This window comes from Pan troglodytes, chromosome X, assembly GCF_028858775.2.
Source record: "Pan troglodytes isolate AG18354 chromosome X, NHGRI_mPanTro3-v2.0_pri, whole genome shotgun sequence".
Taxonomy (NCBI): domain Eukaryota; kingdom Metazoa; phylum Chordata; class Mammalia; order Primates; family Hominidae; genus Pan; species Pan troglodytes.
In genome coordinates, this window is record NC_072421.2 from 15,171,851 (window position 1) to 15,195,293 (window position 23,443).

The window sequence follows — 23,443 nt, forward strand, 5'->3', positions numbered from 1 at the left end:
TGGGACCTAATATTGGTTCAGACACAACAGAGTAAGGATCTTGTATTAGTCAGGGTTCCCTAGAGGGACAGAACTACAAGTTACATATTACATATATTTATGAAAGGGAGTTTATTAAGGAGAACTGACTGACTCACACCATCACAAGGTAGAGTCCCATGATAGGCTGTCTGCAAGTTGAGGAACAAGGAAGCCAGTGGTGGATCAGTCTGAGTCCCAAAACCTCAAAAGTAGGGAAGCCGACAGTGCAGCCTTTAGCCTGTGGCCAAAGGCCCAAGAGCCCCTGGCAAACCACTGGTGTGAGCCCAAGAGTCCAAAAGCTGAAGACTTGGAGTCTGATGTTCGAAGGCAGGAAACATCTAGCACAGGAGAAAGATGAAGACCGGAAGACTCAGCAAGTTGGCTCTTCCATCTTCTCCTGCCTGCTTTATTCTAGCCATGCTGGCAGCTGATTAGATGATGTGCCTAGCCAGATTGAGGGTGGGTCTGCCTCTCCCAGTCCACTGACTCAAATGTTAATCTCTTTTGGCAACACCCTCATAGACATACCCAGGAACAATACTTTGCATCCTTCAATCCAATCAATTTGACACTCAATATTAACCATTACAGATCTTATGCTTGTTTGGAGGAAAGGAGAGACTTGATCAGTGAAATACATGGCAGCTAGCATGACCACTTGTCCTTAACTGTTTACATGACTGGACTAGCAATAGCAACCAGTAGGTTTTCTTCCATTTAGAGGTAACCTTACATTTCATTAACATTCATCAGTTTGCTCTTCAGGCAATGGTACAAAGAACAGAATATTGAGAAGATGGCTCAGGGCATTGTGATCTCCACACTTCCTTTCATCATTTACTGTATCTCCCAGGATCATAGAACAGCGTTTCCAGCTCCATAAGTTTATCATTCTGGGTCTCAGTTTCCTCTATAAAATGAGACTGAACCAGACACTTAGACCAAGTATGAGGCTCCTTCTAGCACTATTATAAGTCTGTAACTCAAAATAACGTCCCTCTCCTTCCCAAACCACAAAACACTTTCCTGATGAGTAAATAAGAGTGCATTCTTCATGTCCCTTAGGGCTTGAGTCAGCAGAGGAGATTCAGAATTTCAAGGTGCCTGTCTTAAACTACTTGGATCTTTGAACCCTTTTCTCCTGAATTAAATATACAACTCCTGAGAAGAGGAACCTGATTTTGGAGTAGGTTAGGGAGGTTTGGACTACCTGTAATTTAAGAGGCAGCATTAAAACATTCAACATGGCTGGGCACAGTGGCTCACACCTGCAATCTTAGCACTTGGGAGGCTGAGGAGGGTGTATCACTTTAGCTCAGGAGTTCAAGACAAGCCTGAGCAACATGGCAAAACCCCATCCCTACAAAAAATACAAAAAAACTAGCTGGGCTTGGTGGCGTGTGTTTGTAGTCCCAGCTACTTAGGGGGCTGAGGCAGGAGGATAGCTTGAGCCCAGGAAGTCGAGGCTGTAGTGAGCCAAGATCATGCCACTGCACTCCGGCCTTGATGACAAAGTGAGACTCTGTCTCAAAAAAAGAAAAATTCAACATATAGTTTACACAATGACAAATACTCAGTATCAAGTGCCCTGAGAAACTTCCCAGTCGTAAACTAGATCATTTGTACCCTCTGATTCAATCACCAGGAATATCTGTGAACTATTATTTTAGAATATGTTCATGAAACATAGGTTTATATACTTTTAGACAATTACACAAAGATGGTTGGCTGGGAAAATAATTGACTGAATATGTAGACTAAAGGAATCATGTGGTAGGTTTGAGCCAGCAGAGTTGAAGAGCTAGTCTGCTATTATTACTCATCACCTGAACTTTCTCATGGCAGAAAGCCAAAGGAAAACCAGAGGTTCTGGTGAGGGTGCTCAACTTACATTAATGTGGGCTTCTACCTGGTCCACACTACTGCTTTGAAAGGCTCCCTGGATGACATTAATACCAAAATAAACATGCATAATATCACCATGGCTCTTATGAAACATATGAATTACTTTAGTGCATTCTCACAGCACATAATCCAAAGGAAAAGGTACTTTATTTTAAAATGGAAAAAAAAATGTGTCCATCTGCGTATCTCAGCAGTCTCTCCAACAAGTTTCTTCTCGCTTGTGGTGTTTAAAATTACAAACCAACATCTGTATCAAAGAGGATACGATATTTATCATTGGACAGTCATTAAAAGATTATTAAGTACGTATATTAATACAATTATGTGAAGTTCCACATGAGACATACTCTCAGAGCAAAGCCATCTCATTTCTGATTGATTGGTTATTTCAAATGACAATAAAATAAAGGTTTTATTTGATGTTTCATTTTAGTATGGATATTTTGCTAAACTTGAGCAGTCAGATGAAGGATAGAAAGCAAAAAGTACGCTAGGGGATTAAAGACAGAATTCTATTGGGGTGGGACAAATGTCAGTTCTGAGGGTCAGGAATACTTGGATTCAAATCCAATTTTACTAAATGACCATAAAAAGTCATTTAACCTTTCTTTGACCTGCAGTTTTTCTCAGTTCCAGATTCACAATAAATGTTCAATGAATGTCTTAATTATCCCTGAGTTGGCTGTAGGATAAAAGGGTGGAAGTAAGGGCGACAACGCCCCTTACCTTCCTTAACACATACGTATGGACATACTTGTACCATTCAGGCTCCACTCACTTTCCACACTTAGTCCAAAGCAGATGGATACTCTCCTTGCCTTGAGTTTCCTCTTTTTGGGAGACATGTAGCTCACAACAGAGGTGACAGTTGCATCTACTTTCAGATAATAGTTTAGCTGATGCTGTTCCTCCCCTTTAGCTGCTTGTTAAAAGTAAACTGAGGAATTATGCTTGGTTTCAAAGTGTTATCCAGTCAAGGATGGACCATCCTATCAACTGACCAGAACTCCATTCTCTCTCCAACCTTTGCCACCAGAAACAGTGGTCAGTAAGTCTCCATCAGTTACCACGGTGGAAGTCTTTTTAACGCAGTAAAATATCAGCCAGGTAACACAATTTCGCCCTCAGTTGTCAACAGGTACAAGGTTACTTTGGTTTTCTCAAAACGGTATCTGCAGTTCATAAGCATGCTTACACGTGTTCTCTTCCCCCTTTTTTTTAAAGTAAAATGAACTCAAAACATTTTAAAAATTGCTACACTGTACAGTAACTTTCTCCCTTTCTTCACCTCAATGCCACGATTAAATAGCTGTAATACTAGACGCATAGTAACAATGAAAAAGGCAGTTCTCATTATTTCAATGTGCAGGCTACATTTTACCTTCACCAATGTTTGGATATATAAATACTAGATGTGAAATGACTTTGAAATGTAAAATGTAACTAAGATGTGGGGGAGTATTGATTATTTAAATCTTTGGTAATTTGAGTTCCTTCCTCTGATGGTGTTCAATTTATCCCTCTTCTATTCAACACCTTCAAAACATTTTCATCCAGGAAATATCAAAGCATTTGGGAAAATTTTAGCTGCAGATTTATCAGTTGCTCTCCAAGTTGAATCCAATCCACATTTGGACTTAATTAACATGGGCCAACCATATGTGTGCACACTTTCTGAAAGGACCACACACAGATGGGAACAGATATTGTATTTTTGTCCTTCCCAGCTACTATTGCTCAATGCATATGGGTATTTTTTATGATGCCTTTATAATATTTGGTAAACATGGACCTTCCTACTCAGCCACTGGGATTTTAGTCAGGGGAGAGGAGAACAGCTAATGAGCCAAGCAGTGTTGCCATTTATCTCCTCTACATCCCAAGGTCAACAGGAAAAAAAAAAAAAAAAAGAAAAAACAGCAAAAGTGCTTATTTGGAATTAATAGAGAGGAAAGAGTCTAACCATACAGCTTAGAAACAACCTGGGATTTAGGTCCAGCCTTAGACAATATTGAAAAAATGATGTGTCTCTGGTGCCCAGCCACACTGTTCTGAGCCCTGTTTTTCATCTAGTTTCATCTTTCCCTTTGATTTTCTTAGTATGACAGTCTGCCCTTGGAGATATCAATACGGAATCTGGGAATCTATCAATTTATTTACACAAAGAAGGAAATGAGTAACAGTACTTGAAACACATTTCTCTTCCTAGCTTTGCATCTTAATAGTCAAAGAAGCCTTTAGCTAAATGTGTATTTATTTATTATATATAGCAGCTAAGAGTTGGAAGGTGTTTGAGCAAGGATATATTGGGACCTTTGTGGAACTCCCGACAATTTATACACCATTAATTTTTCAAACTTTGATTAGGTGGAAAGTCTTCCCAGGTGCCAAGCTCAGGGCTGGAGTAGGCAGGACTCTCTCTATGCGTTACATGATGTAAGTTCAAAGTAGCCATTTAATCACAGAGCTTTCAGAAATGGTAAGTTAAAAAATTTCATTCCTTGCCTGCCTAACCAGACTTGGACCAATTCCTTTTGTTTTCTGTGAATAAAGATCCTCATGTGGGTACCTCAGGTTCAATTCAGGAGCATCAAGGCATGCTTCTCTGATAGACCAAAAGGGCCCTCTAAGGATCCAGGTATGTAAGAATAGATAACCTGCTCTACCCGATCACTGTGAGTGCTTATCTGGGCCCCAAGGGAGTAATTAAAGGTCCTTTACTTGATTCTGTTCACGTGTGTCTGATTCACATCATCAAAAGTATTGTTTAAGTGGGAGAGTTGGAAACAACTTCGAAAAGTTCAATAATAAATTGAAACTATTAGGATACATATCTGCAATTCTGATATTAAGTTGTGATCTCCTTCAAGAGACACACTGTCTTATTTTAAGTGTCTGGTGCCTGGTGCCCAATAAATATTTGCCAAAATATTGCTGAATGGATGTATAATACTAAGTTACAGCCCAGATGCAGTCCTGCTTAACACCAATCCCTCCACAATAGGACCTAGAGCTAGTCTTCCCATGTACTCTGTTCTTTATGACCAGTACCATGAGATTTCCTAAAATTTTTGTTGTGGTTCATTCAATGCAGGTTGCAGCCACCTCCCTAACTTCTTTTGAAATTTCTTGGTGGCCTATTTTCCAGACATCAGAGACAGTAATCTGATATGCTGCCATCGCCCTGAGTAGAGTTCACTGCCTACTTTTGGCCTTTGCACACTGGCATGTGTTAAAAGGCATGATGGTCTTGGCTTCTTCTCTATCTTACCTAGAAACTGTCCTCCTAACCCTCTTAGCAGCTCTCCCAGTTTCCTAGCCACATCTACCATATTCTTGGTTGCCAGTGGACTGATTTTGGCTTCACTGCCCTGACTTAACCAGTATACCTCTCCAATGTGACTGAAGCCCATGATTAACACCCCCAACTTGTATCATTACCCCTAGTCCAATCACTTAGCAGCCTACTTGAGGCTAACTGTCCTACCCTAATGTCGAGAGGCTGAGGGAGGAGAATCGCTTGAACTCGGGAGGTGGAGGTTGCTGTGAGCCGAGATCATGCCACTGCACTCCAGCCTGGGTGACAGAGCGAGACTCTGTCTCAAAAAGAAAAAAATAATAATAATAATATTTCCCAAAGGAGTGCTACTGTTACTGAAAAATTATAGACCTCTTTCTTAAAACCTTCTCCTTTTTGTCTATCACATTGACAGAAATCAAAGTCATCCCTCGGGATATGCTGAAGTAGTACTCCTTAAAGTGTGCTCCAGGAAACCAGCATTGGTGTAACCTGGGCTGCTTATCAAGAGGGCCTGATAATCTGCATTCTAACCAAGCCCATAAGACAATGCTTATGCCCACCATAGACTGAAACCCACTATACTAAAAGATGTTTGATCAGACAACCAGCCTAGCGGTGTTTTTTTATCCCAGTGATTTCCTAATCTTCCCTCCCTCTCTCCATGTGTGGGCTGTATTAATGATGCACTTTTAACTTGACTTCTAACTTGCCCCCAGGCTAATTTCACTTAAGGTCTAGGTGGGTTAAGATGACACTCTTGTTTGATACTTGATGCATCCTGTCAAATCTCCCTGACACTAGAATGTCACATGGTTCAGAAATTTCAAGGTACAACTGGGAGGAAAGATTCAACGGATCAACATGGTACAGGAAGGCCTTCCTTATGTTCTCAGTGAAAGAGTGAATAGTGTTCTAGGATGTTGGATGACAAAGCCCTATGGAAGCAATAAATGTCTCACCTATCTGCCCAGATTGCCAAGAAGTTCCTATTTTAAGAAGTGTTACTTGCACTTAAAGTTTTCATCGTATTCAAGAGGGTAAATTTACCTATAAGAGGAAATCCTTCAAGCTGGTTGCCTTCACTTATAGTTTATAATCACAGAGATGTTGAGCAGGATGGGGATGTTTGCTGGGGGAGGCCCAGAGATTTAGTCAAGATCAAATAGCTCTTTATGGGTAAGCCAGGTCTATCACCCAGGTTTCTGGGTTGCCGGGAGAGGCTGGAGGAGTTTTTAAAACAACAAGCCATGAGAATTCTGGGTGTCTGAGGAAAAATGAAAGGGGTATCCCTGAGCAGGTACAAGGCAACTAAGGTGTCTATGACCAACTCTGCTGGCTTCATAGACAAAAGAGGATAATAAATTGGTAACAGATTATTTTCCTAAGGAGGAAATGTGAAATGTGATAGAGTGGGAAATAATAAAGGGAATTTGATGTCGGTTAAAGCTGTATTCAAATCTAACTTCGGTTGCTTACTGGTTTTATGACTTTGGGAACAAAGCTTAAACTCTGTGAGCTTCAATTTGCTTATCTCAAAAATGGAGGTAACACTGTCTGCCTTGTGTGATAATACTCAGTGATTATAAAATAATAAGAATGCTTGACCCACAGCAGGTGTTCTGAGAATTATGATTATTAATACTATTATCACCATCACTTTAATTTTTAGTTTGCCTAAGTATTTTCATCCTAAAGGAGCACCATAGGTTCCAGCCCCCAGATGTGTCCATGTGCCACTGAAAGTTTGTGGTGTGCTGCATAAAGAGAGATAAATGTGGTCTCAACAGAGGAACAGCAATACCCCCAAGACTCTCTTGTTCGTCCTGAAAGACACAGAAACATCCTCTTGTCCTTCCTCTCTAAACAAGAGAAACTATTGTAATCATTAGAATTAACTCTCCAAAAATAGCATGTTGTCAATCCTTGCTTTAGGGAAGCAGATCACTCATTAAAATTTGTATTTGTACCTGAAAATTCATCTTCTCTTCAAATGGTATTTTTCCCTCAAGAGTTTCATTGGGAATGAACTCCGAGTTCTAATTCTAAGTTCCTTATGAACCAGTATTTGCTTTATGAGTCAAGCAGCTTTCTGTCTGCCATAACATTGTAATGTTAAATGATTAATTTACATTCTTCTAGCAATGTGAAAATAGCCCCAGCCATGGCCCTAACTAGTTGACCAAGGTTCCAGGACAAGTCAGCCAGGCTTCCTGGCATTCCTTTAACTTGATTTGTTTTATTTCTAGTGAGAATCTGCCAGCAACTTAGCGGAGGCACCAGGCAAGCTTTGACAGTCCTGTAATTTAGCAGCATCCTGTGGACTCTGATGACTGGCCTCGTCCCTTCTAAATCCTTTAACCTTTCCCATTTCCACAGAATAAAAGCCTGAAATTCTCACACAAATTTTAGGATACTGATTCATTAATTTGTTCAATAAATATTTCTTGGATACCTACTCTGGTCTAAGCAGAGACAGGGGTTCAGCCTTCATAAATCTTGCATTGTAGTAGGGAAGAAAAATAAATAAAAAATATAAAAATTGCAATATTTGATTTAACAACTGTAAAGGTAACTGAAATAGTTTACAGTGTCTGCATCTATCAGTCATTTAAATTTTAAGTGAGGTATAAACCCAAGAGATGGTTTTATGAGCAAGGTGAACTCAATAGGAAAGTAGTAAGAAAGGGAAAGGGCAGGAAAGGTGAGATTTTGGGAGACGGACTTTCTTTGCTTTGCTCTATTCTTTGCCTTTAAAATAGGAATGCTTGCTCAGCCTTCTTACTTTCAGTAAAGAAGCAGGGCCTCTGTGAAGGAACTTTACTTCTTCCCTTGTGCAAACAGGAGCAGGGGTGCCCTGAATGCACAGTGGAGGAACGGACAATAATGCTTCAGGAAATGAGTTATTTAACAAAAATCAAAAGGAAGAGGGGCAGCCTCAGCTCAATGCCTTCATGTGCAATGGCCTTAATATTTCAGATTATCGGGGAAGAGGACAAATCTGACATGCTGGTCAGTGTCTGCCAGTGAGAAGTCTGAGTGTCCAGGCAAGTTCGGAAGACTACTGGCTTCCCGACTAAAATAGTTAATTCTGTGAGACCCACCCAAAGTGGGTGAAAAGCCAGAGCAAAGGAGATAAAAATTGTTCACATTTTAGTATATTGGTATATAGACATATCAGCCTTATTTGGTGCAATTTCTGCATGTCTGTACAAAATAATATCAAGTTCTTTTTTTCCCCCAAACTCATATTTAAAAAATCATAAAATAGCCTTTTTAAATAGCAAATGGGGTGGCACTTTTGTAGATTCTTGTCTGGGAGCATAATGAAATATTCTAGGGTGATGGGAATGCTCTAAATCTGGATCTGAAAGCTTGTTAAATAGGTGAATACAGATGTAAAAAGTAATTGCACTGTATCTTAAGATTTGTGTTTTTTTACTGTATTTAATGTACACTTCAGTAGAAAAAAAGGAAAAAATAAGTAGAGGGAAAAACCTAGATCTTAGGCCTTTAGATGCACGGTAAACTGGATGTCATAAATGATGAGCTCTGAGGCTCAGGCAGGGACTTATTAGATCTTTACAATATCTTTCTATTTGCTCATGATTTAACAAACTGCGGAACTGTTAACTCTCCTCCTTATTATTGGCACCCATTGGGTTCCAATACAAAACCTATCTAGAAAGGAAATTAGAAAAACAAAGAAGAAAAAAAAACCCACTGAGTTCTCAGCTGAGACAAGATTCAGGGATAGGGTCATGCTTGTTAGGTATTTCTCTCAGTGGGGTCTCCCATGCTGTTAATAGTTTTGGCTCCCAAAATGCTGAGCCCCTCTAGGATAGTTAGATCTGCCACAAAGGCAGCAATAATTGTGTGTGAGATCTCTGCTTCCTGAAGAAATGTGAAAAGGTCATTTTGCAAAACAGTCAAATTCAGCAAGCCTATGATTAGGAATATTAAAGTTGGGTTGTTTCCAGTAACAAACCAATATATAGTTGAATTCTGTGACATTCTTAAAAGAACATGTTCTTTTAAGCTGTGTTCATCTTCATTATTATTATTTTTAATTTCTTTAAACTTTTCAAAACTAATAAAATTTCCAGATTTTTTGGTTTTGATTCACTGAAACCAATTATCCATATGCCATCTAATTATTTTCATATAATGAACATTTTTTTAATTTAAATTTTAATTTTTTGAATTGTAAATGGACAAATTATAGTTGTATATGTTTATGGGGCACAAAGTGATGTTATGATTTAAGAATAGAATGTGGAGTTATTAAATCAAGCAAATTAGCATATCCATTCCCTCAAATACTTATTATTTTTTTATGGTGAGAACACTTGAAATTTACTCTCTTAGCAATTCTGAAATATACAATGCATTATTATTTACTATTTTCACCATGCTATGCAATATATCTCCATGAAAGAAAAATTTATTCCTTCTGTCTAATTGAGGCTTTGTTTCCTTTTGCAGCACTATTCATAATAGACAAGTTATGAATGAACATATTTTTGTATGATGAAAATATTTCTTCTTTGAAAATAGAAAAAAAATAGATTCTCATTATGGTAATAATAATTTTAAGCTCATGGATCCTTTTGAATTTTTTTCACCTTTAATAAGGTGTCAGCTTTGTTGTTGTTTTTTGTTTGTTTGTTTGTTTACTTTTTTTGGTTCTTACATTCTGTCCTTATTTCAAAGAGTTCATGGCATTAATCTACACAAAATTGTGTTTTCAAAAAAACAAAGTCTTTGTGCTGGGAACCAAAAACTAAATATCTGTATATCTATAGCTATATCTGTAAATGAACTCCATAATTGACAACAATTTTTCCTGCCTAAAATGTTATTTTTAAGTCAGTTGTTTAGAACTATAAGCCACATTTTTTCCTTTAGAGACATGTTTGGGTTCTCAGAATAGCCCACGGAAGGTAGCTAATTTATTTAGCAATGAATGTGAAATGCTGTAGGTTTGTGGCAAATTTTTAATAATCATGATATGATTGTAATAGCAAAAAATTACTGAACGAAATGGAATTTTGTAATTTTACCTTTCAGTTATTGTTTGAAGAAAGGCACAGCTAATTACACAAAGATGGGAAAGCTGTTATATGAATAGTTTTTATGGACATTTTCAAATAATTTATACTGCTCAATTCAGATAATGCAAGATAAAGAATAAAAACAAAATATGAATCATCCCACTAACCAAAAATATCTAATCTTAATATAATGGTGTGCTTATTTCCAAGATTTAAAACATGTTTTTACATTGCACTGTTTTATATCTTTCTTTTTCCAATCATTATATTTTAATAATTTTGATGATTGTCAGCGTGGATTCTTTGTCTAATCTGACTTCAAATCGCAACCCTTTCCTTTCTTTAAAATACATGTGCTAAATTTTGTTTTGTTTGCTTTTACTTGAATAGATTGTAAAAATGAAGCAGAGAAAGGAAAAATAAAGGAAGCAGGAAGGCAGAGCAAGAATGAGCATGACAGCAAGGGAGAGTTTAGGCAACAGTGTGAGAATTCGAGGGGTCTTTGGATATAAAAGGTGTTTGAGATACGATGAACAGAATTTGAAGCAGTCAACTTTAGAAAAATACGGATTGTAGTATTAGGATCAAATGAGAATAAGCATCATCTTACCTACCTCATCATTTGGTTGATGACAAAACAAATGTTTAGCAAGTTTAAGGTCTTGTTTGGGGGAAGAGATAGTTTGAGGCAGTACTAGGAAGGGAACCAAGATTTACTAATTCTCAATCCTAATTTCCTTCCTTGAATCTTGGAGATACAGAAAAGTGGGAGAGCAAGAGGTGTGCATCATTCCCTTAAGGATTAAAAAGGGAAATGGTGGAAATGAGATGGTAGCTCAACGAATATCCTGATATAAGGATCAGCCAGAGCTGACTGGAGTTCAAAAAAGTTAAGGAAAGAGGAAAGTGGAGCAGAGTAACCCCTTCTGAGTGCAGAGAGCTGAAGACTATGTACAAACCATTGTTTGTTTGTTTGTTTGTTTGTTTTGTAAGATAATGAGTAGTTTGTTTTTCCTTTTTTTTTTTTTCAATTTTTTTATTTCCATAGGTTTTTGGGAAAAAGGTCCCATTTGGTTACATGACTTAAGTTCTTTAGTGGTGATTTGTGAGATTTTGGTGCACCCAGCACCTGAGCAGTATACACTGAACCCAATTTGTAATCTTTTATCCCTCACCTCCTTCCCACCCTTTCCCCTTGAGTCCCCGAAGTCCACTGTGTCATTCTTATGCCTTTGCATCCTCATAGCTTAGCTCCCACTTATGAGTGAGAACATGTGATATTTGGTTTTCCATTCCTGAGTTACCTCACTTAGAATAATGGTCTCCAGTCCCATCCAGGTTGCTGTGAATGCCATTAATTCATTCCTTTTTATGGCTGAGTAGTATTCTATCACATATATGTACCACAGTTTCATTATCCACTTGTTGACTAATGGGCATTTGGGTTGGTTCCACATTTTTGCAACTGCGAATTGTACTGCTATAAACGTGTGTGCAAGTATCTTTTTCATATAATAACTTCTTTTTCTCTGGGTAGATACCCAGTAGTGGGATCGCTGGAACAAATAATAGTTCTACTTTTCTTTCTTTAAGGGATCTCCACATTGTTTTCCATAGTGGTTGTACTAGTTTACATTCCCTGTAGAAAGGTTCCCTTTTCACCACATCCATGCCAACATCTATTTTTTTTTTTTTTGACTTTTTTGATTACGGTCATTATTGCAGGAGTAAGGTGGTATCGCATTGTGGTTTTGATTTGCATTACCCTGATCATTAGTGATGTTGAGCATTTTTTCACATCTTTTTTGGCCATTTGTATATCTTCTTTTGAGAATTGTCTATTCATGTCCATAGCCCACTTTTTGATGGGATTGTTTGGTTTTTTTCTTGCTAATTTGTTTGAGTTTATTGTAGATTCTGGATATTAGTCCTTTGTCAGATGTGTAGATTGTGAAGATTTTCTCCCACTCTGTGGGTTGTCTGTTTACTCTGCTGACTGTTCCTTTTGCCATGCAAAATAAACAAAAACATAAAGTAGGGGAAGGACACCCTATTCAATAAATGGTGCTGGGATAATTGGCAAGCCACATGTAGGAGAATGAAACTGGATCCTCATCTCTCGCCTTATACAAAAATCAATTCAAGATGGATCAAGGACTTAAATCTAAGACCTAAAACTATAAAAATTCTAGAAGATAACATTGGAAAAAACCCTTCTAGACACTGGCTTAGGCAAGGATTTCATGACCAAGAACCCAAAAACAAATGCAATAAAAACAAAGATAATATGTGGGACTTAATGAAATAAACCATGATCTTTAAATGGGTTTTTCTAGCTCAAGAACTACTTGCTCCAGAATTATCAAAATTCTAGAATAAATGCTACAATATATTGTTAACCCATACATGCAGTAAATGAGAAGACTGTGGAGTTAAGCATTTGCCCATTTGATGTAAGAAGAACTAGCACTTACCATGATCAATTATACTTATTACATCATTTCTGTCCTTGAAGCAAAGTCCAAGGTGTAATTCTAAAATAGTATAAACTTTATATCTTTTGGACATTGGTGTGGGTAAGAGCCTATTGTTTTTGTTATGTTATATCTCAGTGGTCTTGTTTATTCTAGTACAAAGCTGAGAACAGCACCATTTTGGGGGAAGGAGGGAGAATCAGAGGCTGGAAGATGAAAAATAGAGAGTAAGAGGTTATGGTGAAATACTACAATATTTAAAAAATTTATCAGTGACTGTTCTTCATTTTAAAAACAAAAAGCACTGCCCTGAGTTGGAGCTTAGATTTCATTATTTGAATCAATGTCACTTTGCTTAATGCCAAGTGTATTTTGTTTGTTTCTCAACAACTGGACTTCATAGATTTAAAAATGGTTTTTAATTTTTTTTTGTTTGCTAAGACTCACCTTGACCTTATCCTGTCCCATGGACTTGAAGAACTTTCCGATGGATGTCCAGACCTGTACAATGCAGCTGGAGAGTTGTAAGTCACCACTGTTGAAATGACTCCCTGCTTGTTTTAACCAATGACCTGGTTCTTTTAGTATGTCATTAAAGAGAAAGGACCCTTACCACTCATTCCCTATATACTGACCAACCCCCAACATCCTAATGGAAAGACAAACCAAAGTGTGTGTGTGTGTGTGTGTGTGTGTGTGTGTGTCATACAAAATCTCATTATCAATACAGCATAGACAACCTTTCAAAGTAAAATGCCAAATAACTTGCCTTTCTCCCCCCGCCCAAAAAATAGCCTGATTTGGTAAGCTTTTCATTGAAATGAAAATGTCTCCTGAGAAAATTAAAATTATTAGTCATTAAATCTTTATAGTGAATCACTCTTTAATCAGAAAATTGAATTTCTTTCCATCTTATGCCCATATAGACCATCTCCCCAAAAGGAATTCTGGCAGGAAGGGATAATTGCTTTGAGAACAAGACATAAGGACCTTGGCCAGAGGAGGATGTAAGAATGAGGGGCATGAGATGAGATGGAATAAGACAGAATAAGAGGCATTTCTCTTAGATAAGCAGTGGATACACAAAAGCATGGTGAAGCAAGTAGAAAAAGGCCATCTACTTTGTCCCCTTTATGACCTAACCCTGATGCCACTAAAATCTTTGACATGTGTCACCATAAGTTGCTGATGCCTCCAAAGTAACAGGATTTTCAGTTAAGAGATATGAATTTCTTTCTGGCTTGGTCTATCAGTTTCTCTGTTTGTAAAATGCAGAGAATAATAAGTGCCACTGACCTACATGGACGTTAGGAGATTTAATGAGGCATGGGCAAGGAAATACTTTTAACTTCTTGGTTTAGAAAAAGAATATGTGTAAAAAGACTTATCTATTATTTAAAAAGAGGTAGTGACAGGGTTGATTTCATTCTGATCATCTAAAATCACTATGGATTTCCCTTGAAACATCCCAGAGAAATAAACAAAATGATGAAACCTCTTTATTTTAAGAAGTTGTCATAGATAAAGTGAAAATTTCTGATTTAAAATAGGCCTTATGTATTCATTTTTTTCCTTATCGCTCCTTCTCTTGAGAAAAAAGCTGAGAAAAACATTTTCTTACATGATTCCTTCTTTCTGTTTTCTCTACTGCTCCAAAATCTCCCCTGACTCAACCCAACACTTTTATTTTTTCTGTAAAACAGTAGCCGTAGCTGTCAACTGATGTTCATCCAAGGCTTAGAAAATTTGAATTAGTAAATAAGCTCAGTCCTGGCATGAATAATGAAATCAAAGAAACATCATGTTTACCACTAACTTTGGATGTGAAGGGTGGGAATTATTATTTTTTTCCTTTTCTATCCCAATATTACTTTCTTCATCCCCACCTCTTTACCTCTGCTGTCTTCCCCATGCTGGGGCTTCAGGGTGACTGACAAGAACTTTTATTGTGGTGGCCAACGAGAAGCTCACCAGACAAGAACGTGGGGTATTTTGTGAGCTTAGAGTAGTATTTGCTGGAGGTTTCCAAGGTGTACTCACACAGATAGGGTTTGCCATTCTCTTTGTGGACCACCAATGCTTGTATAGGGCCTCTTTGTATCTCCTTGCTTTCCATGTTCTTATTATTTTTTTTTTTTTGGCTTTATGTTGAAAAGGTAGTCCAAAGAAACAGGAAAGTAGATTACAATTAAACTTGCCATTGATTTCTGGGTAGCTCTGGTGAGTCACTATCTTGCAGTAAATAAGAATAAGAATCCATAAACTTAAAAAAAAAAAAAAAAACATGCTGAGGATTTTGGCCAGCCGAGACCTCACATAATATCCTCTGTCCTCATCACTCTTATTTGAAAAGTTCAAATATTACAAACAAAGGGAAAAGGTAGAGAAATGGTGCATGAAAGAAGAGTAGGCTTCATTTCTAGGGTAGAGAAAGATCCAGAAAAAATTGACAGATGATGACCTAGCTTGGAGACTAAGAGCTAACTTTGGATTACCAAACTGATAACAATTTTACTTTGGATGGTTCAAGTCATATAAAAATATGATCTTTCATAATAGGTAATCTGTTTTACTTCGTATTAATAATTGTGATGAGTGGGCCCATTTAGCAAGACACTAGCACAAATGAATATTCTTAATTTGCATATTCCATAATTTCCTCTTAGATTACCTGCCAATAGTCTTCCCCATTTGCTAAAGTAGAAGGACTTTAACATAAGCTTTCTGAATGCAAAGCTAATAGACCCTAGGAGGAGGGCCAAGTCTGTAATGGGAATGTTTTAGGCAGGCCCGTGATTAATTCATTCTCATTTAAAAAAAGAATGGTTTTCATTTAAAGTACTAAGACTGGCACTGTGGATTGGATTGTCTTATTGGATTGCTAAAGCCTCAGCTCTTGCAAGTAAAGACAATCTTCAAAGGATTTTTATGTTTGTTCACTTGTTTGTTCTTCAGAAAGAGTTAGTGAATAAAAAGGCAGAAATCAATAGACTTTTTAGATTCCATTCTTTCATTACACAGAAAAAAAATCCATCCATAAGTAGCTTTCTGTCTTAAATTTCTTTGGCTCCAATGACACAGAGTTGTAGTGATGATTGCAGCTCTTTTATTAAGAATGCTCTTGAATTGACTGAGCGTATGTCTGCTTTAGACAGTTTGTTTGTTTGTTTCTTTACATGGGTAGACTTTCAAGCTTTCTTGGAAAGCCATATTCAATTTTCACTATGATTTCTTTACCTCAGTTGGGTACACGATGAATGACCTGATATTTGAGTGGTTAAGTGATGGTCCAGTGCAAGTTGCTGAAGGATTGACCCTGCCCCAGTTTATTTTGAAAGAAGAGAAGGAACTTGGCTACTGTACAAAGCACTACAACACTGGTAAGTTTCTTTTTTTTTTTTTTTTTCAGCTGTTAAACACAAGTGAGCGCCATTTGCAGTTTGGAGTATACATCTCATTACTCTAATTGCTGCATATTTACCAGGCAAATAGACCTATGTGGCACGGACCTGATTTGGCTCAAAACTCCCTCAACAGATAAGATTCCTATACTCTCTGGAATAGGTCAGCAAACACAAGAGGTAATTTCTGCAGAACATAGAGAGAAGGAGAGAGGATTTAGGATCTTTTGCTGTTCCTAGCTGACCATCTGTTGTCGAATGAGTCTGAGGAAAGATGTAGAAAACCTCATTAGTGGTGCAGAAAACATAAATTCTGGCTCCTTTCTGGCATCCGCTCTTGCCATTGGATGCTTAGGTCAATTTGCACCCACTGTCTTACTGCCTTAGTGCCTTAGTGGAAAAGAGGGACAATAACACAGGTCTTTGTAAACCCAGAAATAGAGCTGTTGTGTTCTTCAGTCCTGGATAGCAATAGAAGTTTGGATGAAAGTCAGCTGGCAGGAATTCAGCTGGCTCTAAAGTCATGTGTTATCAGTAGTGCTGACAGACACATGGGGTTGGGGGGCAGGTGGTGAAGGAAGAACTTGAGGTGGTAGCAACAAATAGGCATCCGTTGTTTTCTGGAAGATTTTACCTGTCCAGAAAAGTTGATGGTTTTTCTTAAGAAAAACCATGGTGTTCATTCAATACTATGCAAGCTGATCATGGAGAGACAATCAAGACATGATGGTTTGTCCAGTAACTGGTCTAGGTCCCTTGCTGAGGAAAACAGTTTATGCACACTTGTTCCAACAGCCAACAGTGATACTTATGAGGTAACCAAAACCTGATTCCAAGGATGTTTTTTTTCCGACCAAGAAGAATTCAACCCTATATCTTGTAATCTGTATGGACTAAGCAAAATTACCTTCTGGAGTTCTAACTCCAAGTCAATTAAGGAGAAAAAAAGTGGGAAGGGGTAGGAATATCTATCTCTTAAATGTTAGAAGTTTTAATACCTTTATATGAACTCCTTTTTACAGGTAAAGAAACACTGTACGTAGTTCCTAAGCATATGCTAAATGTCCTGAAGCAATTACCCAGAAGGCTAGGAAATTTTTACAATGACTAGATTATACACTGGCTTATACAAATGTACATTTTTCTCTTGCCATTAATAACACAATGATAAATACACAGTTCTTTAAATACTTTGTAGTTTTATGTAAACTGTACTACTTTGGAGGAAATGGCTTCAACTATTACACAGTGTATGTCATGTGTTACATATTATATGCTATATAGTATATGCTATTAATATATAATATACTATATATTACATATTATAACCCCCCAAAATTTGAATATTTTATTTCCACTGGTCATTTTCTGTCGGTCTTGTAAATTCTGAAGCTCTGTCTAAAACAATCAAGCTGCAGCAAGCACAGATTTTAAAAATTAAATATGCTTTATGGTTTTGGTCCAGTGACTCTTTAGATCACACATTCTCACACTATTATTATCACTATTATTCCACAGTAATTATTTCTATTACTGGTTCAGTTGGAGAAGAGTTGAATTGGTTACGTAGGGTGAACATTTTGTGCAATCTTCCAAATCCATCTGCAGTAGTCTTTTTTTTTTTTTTTTAAAACAACGTGGGATAATGGAATTGGAAATATAAATTCAGGCTGGACTTTAAATGATCATTTCCTCCTTCTAGGAAAGTTTACCTGCATTGAGGTCAAGTTTCATCTGGAACGCCAAATGGGATATTATTTGATCCAGATGTACATCCCAAGCCTGCTTATAGTAATTTTGTCCTGGGTTTCCTTTTGGATAAATATGGATGCAGCCCCTGCCAGGGTCGCACTGGGCATCACCACAGTCTTAACGATGACCACCCAGAGTTCAGGCTCCAGGGCATCTCTGCCAAAGGTAAGAAATCTTGCTTGATAACAGATGACATGAAAGCTTCCCAAAGGTCTTGTGGGCTGGAGAGTTCTGTGAGGACAGAAATGTTGGCCACCCTATGACACTGTCATAGATATGAATGCAATAAGAGGACAAGAAGCTGAGTTTGAGAGAATCAGGGATCTGGGAACATGGGGAACCCTCAAAATCATATCATTTAGAGGAAAGGGAAATTAGTATTGAGAGGGAAGAGAAATGAGTAGAGGCAGAAACATGGCTTAGAGACTCTAGGAAGCCCTTGAGTGCTTTTGATCTCGGTTGTTTATAAGACATAAAGCTTGCAAGAATCGGAGTAAGACTGATGCAATTTATGCCATATTTTCAAGTATTTATTGGTGAAACTATTGCAATTCATATGTTTAGTGAAGTCATTTATAGTAATAAAAATTTGAATTAGGCCCCTGGAAATCACAGAAGAGCCATATCAATAAATATATGTAAGAAATTAATGTACAATATTAGGGTACAGCAATCTGATATATGAAACATTGCTATGCCTTAATTTCCTTTAATGGCTGATATGCTACTATTTTTGAGTGACACAGTTACCCAGAGAAGGAACAGTAGAGTCATCTAAAATGGTGAAAATTCCTAGAAATGTGGCATGGTGACAGAGGAGTGTGGGATCGATATCAGGGACATATAGAGAGTTTATAGCACCTCAAATAATAATCCATAAGTGGCTGTGTATCTATTTTTATAAAAAGCAGGCCATCTGCATTTGTAAATATTGCTTAAGCAAGTAATGATGAATGTCCCACTTTTGAAATGCTCTAGCACCCCAGAAGTGTGCCTTTGTGTGCTTCCCCATTTCACTGAGTACACTGAGCCATTGGCTTCAATTTTCCAGAATATGAGTTCAATTTAGGATTCAGTGTACATTGTCTCATACTGGTTGAGCAGTCTCTCCAAAATGCATTTCCGGAAAATAATGAAGATGTAATTCCATGTTTTTGCTGGCTTGAGTTTATGTTTGGTTGTGCTGAATTTGACATAATGAGAAATGTTAGATCATGTTCCACATTATCTCCCATGTCCAGAAGATAAGATGACATATGGAGGAGGTCTGTGGTTATAATAGAGGTGGGCTGAATACTGGAGAAATATTTACACAACTTATTAAGTCCCATGCCTCCAAAGATAAACATTAGGTTTTATATGGTCATAGAGAAAGGAATAGAGGTATCTCTAATACTTTTTTATCTTCTAGAATAACAAATAGTATAATGTACCTGTATTATTTTTCTACTGGAATACAGATGTCAGAAATACTAACAGCTTTTTTAACCTGTATAATCAAAAATCAATTTTACCTAATAGCACTTTTAATCCACTCTGTGCCCCTCCCAAACAGGTTCATTTGCTTATTTCTTATTAGTCATTAGCTATTGCCATCACTGCATGCCATGGCATTAAACCTCAGGATGTACAAACATATATTTTACAATTTAATAGACAGCTAAAGTACTGGTGACAAACTGTAAGCATATAATGTCAAAATATAAGACATTTAGCCTCCAACTGCTCATTGCTGTGAAAAGAGTAGTCATTTATCTTCAAAATGGGAGTTAGAGTTTTTATAAATTTGTTATTGATTTTATAAAGCTGTTATGATTCTGCATCAATGGTCAAAACTATTGCTAAATAAATGTTCACTGATCAGGGATTTTTGTATGTAAAGGCAATGAGGAACTCAGATAAACCAAAAGAGAGTAAAATCAAAAATCATTTTACACTTGGCTCTGAACTCATGGTGGTTATCCTTTTGCCACCATTAGGTTTATCTTCCTCTGTGTACTTTTCTTATGCTGTTATTAAACATGGTTGGCTTTCAACTGACCATGAGGAAATGTAACTTATGTGGATGATGGTGTGAAACACATGGGATAAAAAGTGAGTCATGGAAAATGAAGAATTGGTCATACAGTTACTTATACATGCACATGCATGTAAATACTCATTTTAATTTATAAACACTGCAATCCCTGACCAGATGCTCCACTGTGGTGATTGTACATTTACTTCAGGGCCTCCTTCAATGCCCCGTATGGAGTACACATGCACATTACACTTTAAAAGTAAGATGTTTGTTATAGAAAAGACAGAAAACACGGAAAACATGATTAATGTTAACCAACCATTAAATAACTGTTGTTAAGACTTTGGTGTATTTTCTTTCAGTCTTTTTTCCATGTGCATTTATGGGCAAGCCCACGCACATGCACACACAGAAAATTGAGATCAAACTTTTACACCATCTTAGATATTTAGAGTTTTCTTTTTTGCTTTTGTAAGTATGATAATTATAAATACATTTGCATAAGAGTGTTTGTAGCCCACTGTGTTCTAGATAACATATATATAGTTTTTAATTTTTAAAAACTTTCAATGAGAAAAAAGAAGGTACTGAGCATGTTTAGAGTGAATGAGGGAAGATCTATGAGAAGATATTTGATGGGATATATGTTCTATGCAGGCAACAACTTTGTCTTGTTCATTCTGTTAACTTCAACACCTAGAACAGTATGTGGCTTAGACTAGATGACCAATAAATTCTCATCGAATGGATAAATTAATGATCAGCCATGTTCTCCCATGTGAGGCCATGTTGAAGATATTAAGTTGGTGCAAAAGTAATTGTGGCTTTTGTCATTAACAGTAATGGCAAATATCGCAATTACTTTTGTACCAACCTAGTAGATCAGACTTGAAGCAGAATCCATGGGTGAAAGTTACACAGAAAAGTATTTGAGTTTTAATGTACAGAAGAATCTCATAATAATATTACATGTACTATAAAGGACTGGAATTTCTCTAGAGTACGTCTCCCTTTCCAAAAATTCTCAAGCAGACTTTGCGAAGTTAAGAATATATGAACAAATTTACAAGAAAACAAACAACCCCATCAAAAAATGGGCAAAGGACAGAACAGACACTTCTCAAAAGAAGAGATTTATGCAACCAACAGACATATGAAAAAATGCCCATCATCACTGGTCATTAGAGAAATGCAAATCAAAACCACAATGAGATACCATCTCATGCCAGTTAGAATGGCGATCATTAAAAAGTCAGGAAACAACAGATGCTAGAGAGGTTGTGGAAAAATAGGAATGCTTTTACACTGTTGGTGGGAGAGTAAATTAGTTCAACCATTGTGGAAGACAGTGTGACAATTCCTCAAGGATCTAGAACTGGAAATATCATTTGACCTAGCGAACCCATTACTGGGCATACAACCAAAGGATTATAAATCATTCTATGATAAAGACACATGCACAGGTATGTTTATTGCGGCACTATTCACAATACCAAAGACTTGGAACCAACCCAAATGTCTGTCAATGATAGACTGGATTAAGAAAATGTGGTACATATACACCATGGAATACTATGCAGCCATGAAAAAGGATGAGTTCATATCCTTTGCAGGGACATGGATGAAGCTGGAAACCATCATTCTCAGCAAACTAACACAAGAACAGAAAACCAAACACTGCATGTTCTCACTCACAAGTGGGGGTTGAACAATGAGAATACATGGACACGGGGAGGGGAACATCACATACTGGGGCCTGTCGGAGGGTGGGGGGGCTAGGGGAGGGATAGCATTAGGAGAAATACCTAGTGTAGATGATGGGTTGATGGGTGCAGCAAACCACCATGGCATGTGTATATCTATGTAACACAACTGCACGTTTTGCACAGGTAACCCAGAACTTAAAGTATAATAATAATAAAAATATGAACAAAGACATATTTTGAAACATAGGCCTTGATCTAAATCTTAGAGCCTTTACTTCACTCAACCTCTCTAAGTTTGTTTCATCATTTATAAAATGAGAACATTATTATCTACCCCTTAAAAAAATTAAATGAGGATGAGATGAAGCAGTACTTATATAAATTGTTTAGCCCAGTTTTTCTACATCGTCGGTATTCATCTCATTCTGGTTATTTTTATTCTTACTGTTCCCTGTCCATAATGTAGTAGAAAAGACTGCTCCATGGCATGAGAGGTTATATTAGAAAATGCATAAAGGGCCTTATGAATAGAAGATGTCCTGTTCTTTGGATGGTTCACTATTCACTTATAGTTGTACTGTCAATGAGATTAACCAAAGTTTGTCATATGTATGTGTGTACAAGATACAATTAGTCCTCCATATCTGCAGGCTCTGCATCTGCAGATTCAACAAACCATGGATCAAAAATATTTTTAAAAAACAAAGCAAAACAACAATAAAAATAATACAACTAAAATAACCAATACAGCATAACAACTATACAATATTTGCATTGTATTGGGTATTATAAGTAATCTAGAGATGATTTAAAGTATATGGGAGGATGTGCATAGGTTATATGCAAATATTACTCCATTTCATATAAGGGACTTGAGCATCCACAGATTTTCGTATTTGCAAAGATCCTGGAACCAATCCCCTGTGGATACCAAGGGGGCAACTATGTACGTATGCACAAATACACGTGTGTGTTTTTTTACAGATAGTTGATTAAATGGGTTCAGTTCCAGAGGGTCTGAATAAGATATGAGTCAATTTTTCCCCACTCACTACCATTAAATACCCTCACTTGGCTATGTCTTCTCTGCCCCTGGAGGATTCTATAGATTCTCAGTACTATATGCTATGCTATTAGACCTGGAATGTACAAACGTGTATTTTTCAATTTAATAGACAGCTAAAGTATCAGTGACAAAATAGATATTTTAGGATAGTCTATTATCAGACTTTTAAAAAATTATCTAGTCTGAAACAAAACTTCAGTCTCATGTACAATTCAATGCTCTTTTCTTCCCTTGCCGCATGCTCAGGCCTGACTTGTGCCTTGAAAATGTACAGCGATGTGGAGCACTTTGTCTGTTCCTTCACAGTTCCTCCCCTGTATTTCCAACTTTTTTCCTCACTCATGTTGCTGACTTCACCATTGTTGAGGGCTGAGAGTAATGGGAAAGATGGAGGAAAGTCTCATGTGACCGAAGCTGTGGTATACTATTAGTGCCTTCTCTAATGGCAAGCCCCCAAATGCTGGATTTCTTGTGAGGTGAACTTGAGTTCTTTGGAGTTCCCAGGGCATCCAACATACTACACCATTTCCAGATGAATAATGTATTCTCTGGGTGATGTCTTACCATCTCCTCTTAGCTATCACCTCCTAGCAGTATATCCCATACAACTTCTTACTCCTCAGGTCCCCTTCCTTAATAAGATAGCCCTCCTGGTTGATGTATTTTCCAGATGACTCACCTTTGGCTATCTTCCACACCATTTATTAGGCTCACTAAGAACTTGTGCATTATTGCCTTGCTAAATG

The 23,443-nt window shown here is 37.3% G+C and overlaps 1 protein-coding gene across 4 annotated transcripts in view; it reads left to right on the forward strand.

Annotated features, from left to right (window-relative positions):
- GLRA2 (glycine receptor alpha 2) overlaps positions 1 to 23,443 on the forward strand; it is a 204,384-nt gene that overhangs the window by 61,727 nt on the left and 119,214 nt on the right. For all 4 annotated transcript variants that reach the window (XM_009438789.4, XM_001137132.5, XM_001137046.6 and 1 more), the window contains 3 exons: positions 13,194 to 13,276; positions 15,995 to 16,132; positions 17,856 to 18,070. In XM_009438789.4, coding sequence (XP_009437064.1) covers positions 13,194 to 13,276; positions 15,995 to 16,132; positions 17,856 to 18,070 — 436 coding nt within the window. The remainder of the gene's footprint in view (positions 1 to 13,193; positions 13,277 to 15,994; positions 16,133 to 17,855; positions 18,071 to 23,443) is intronic.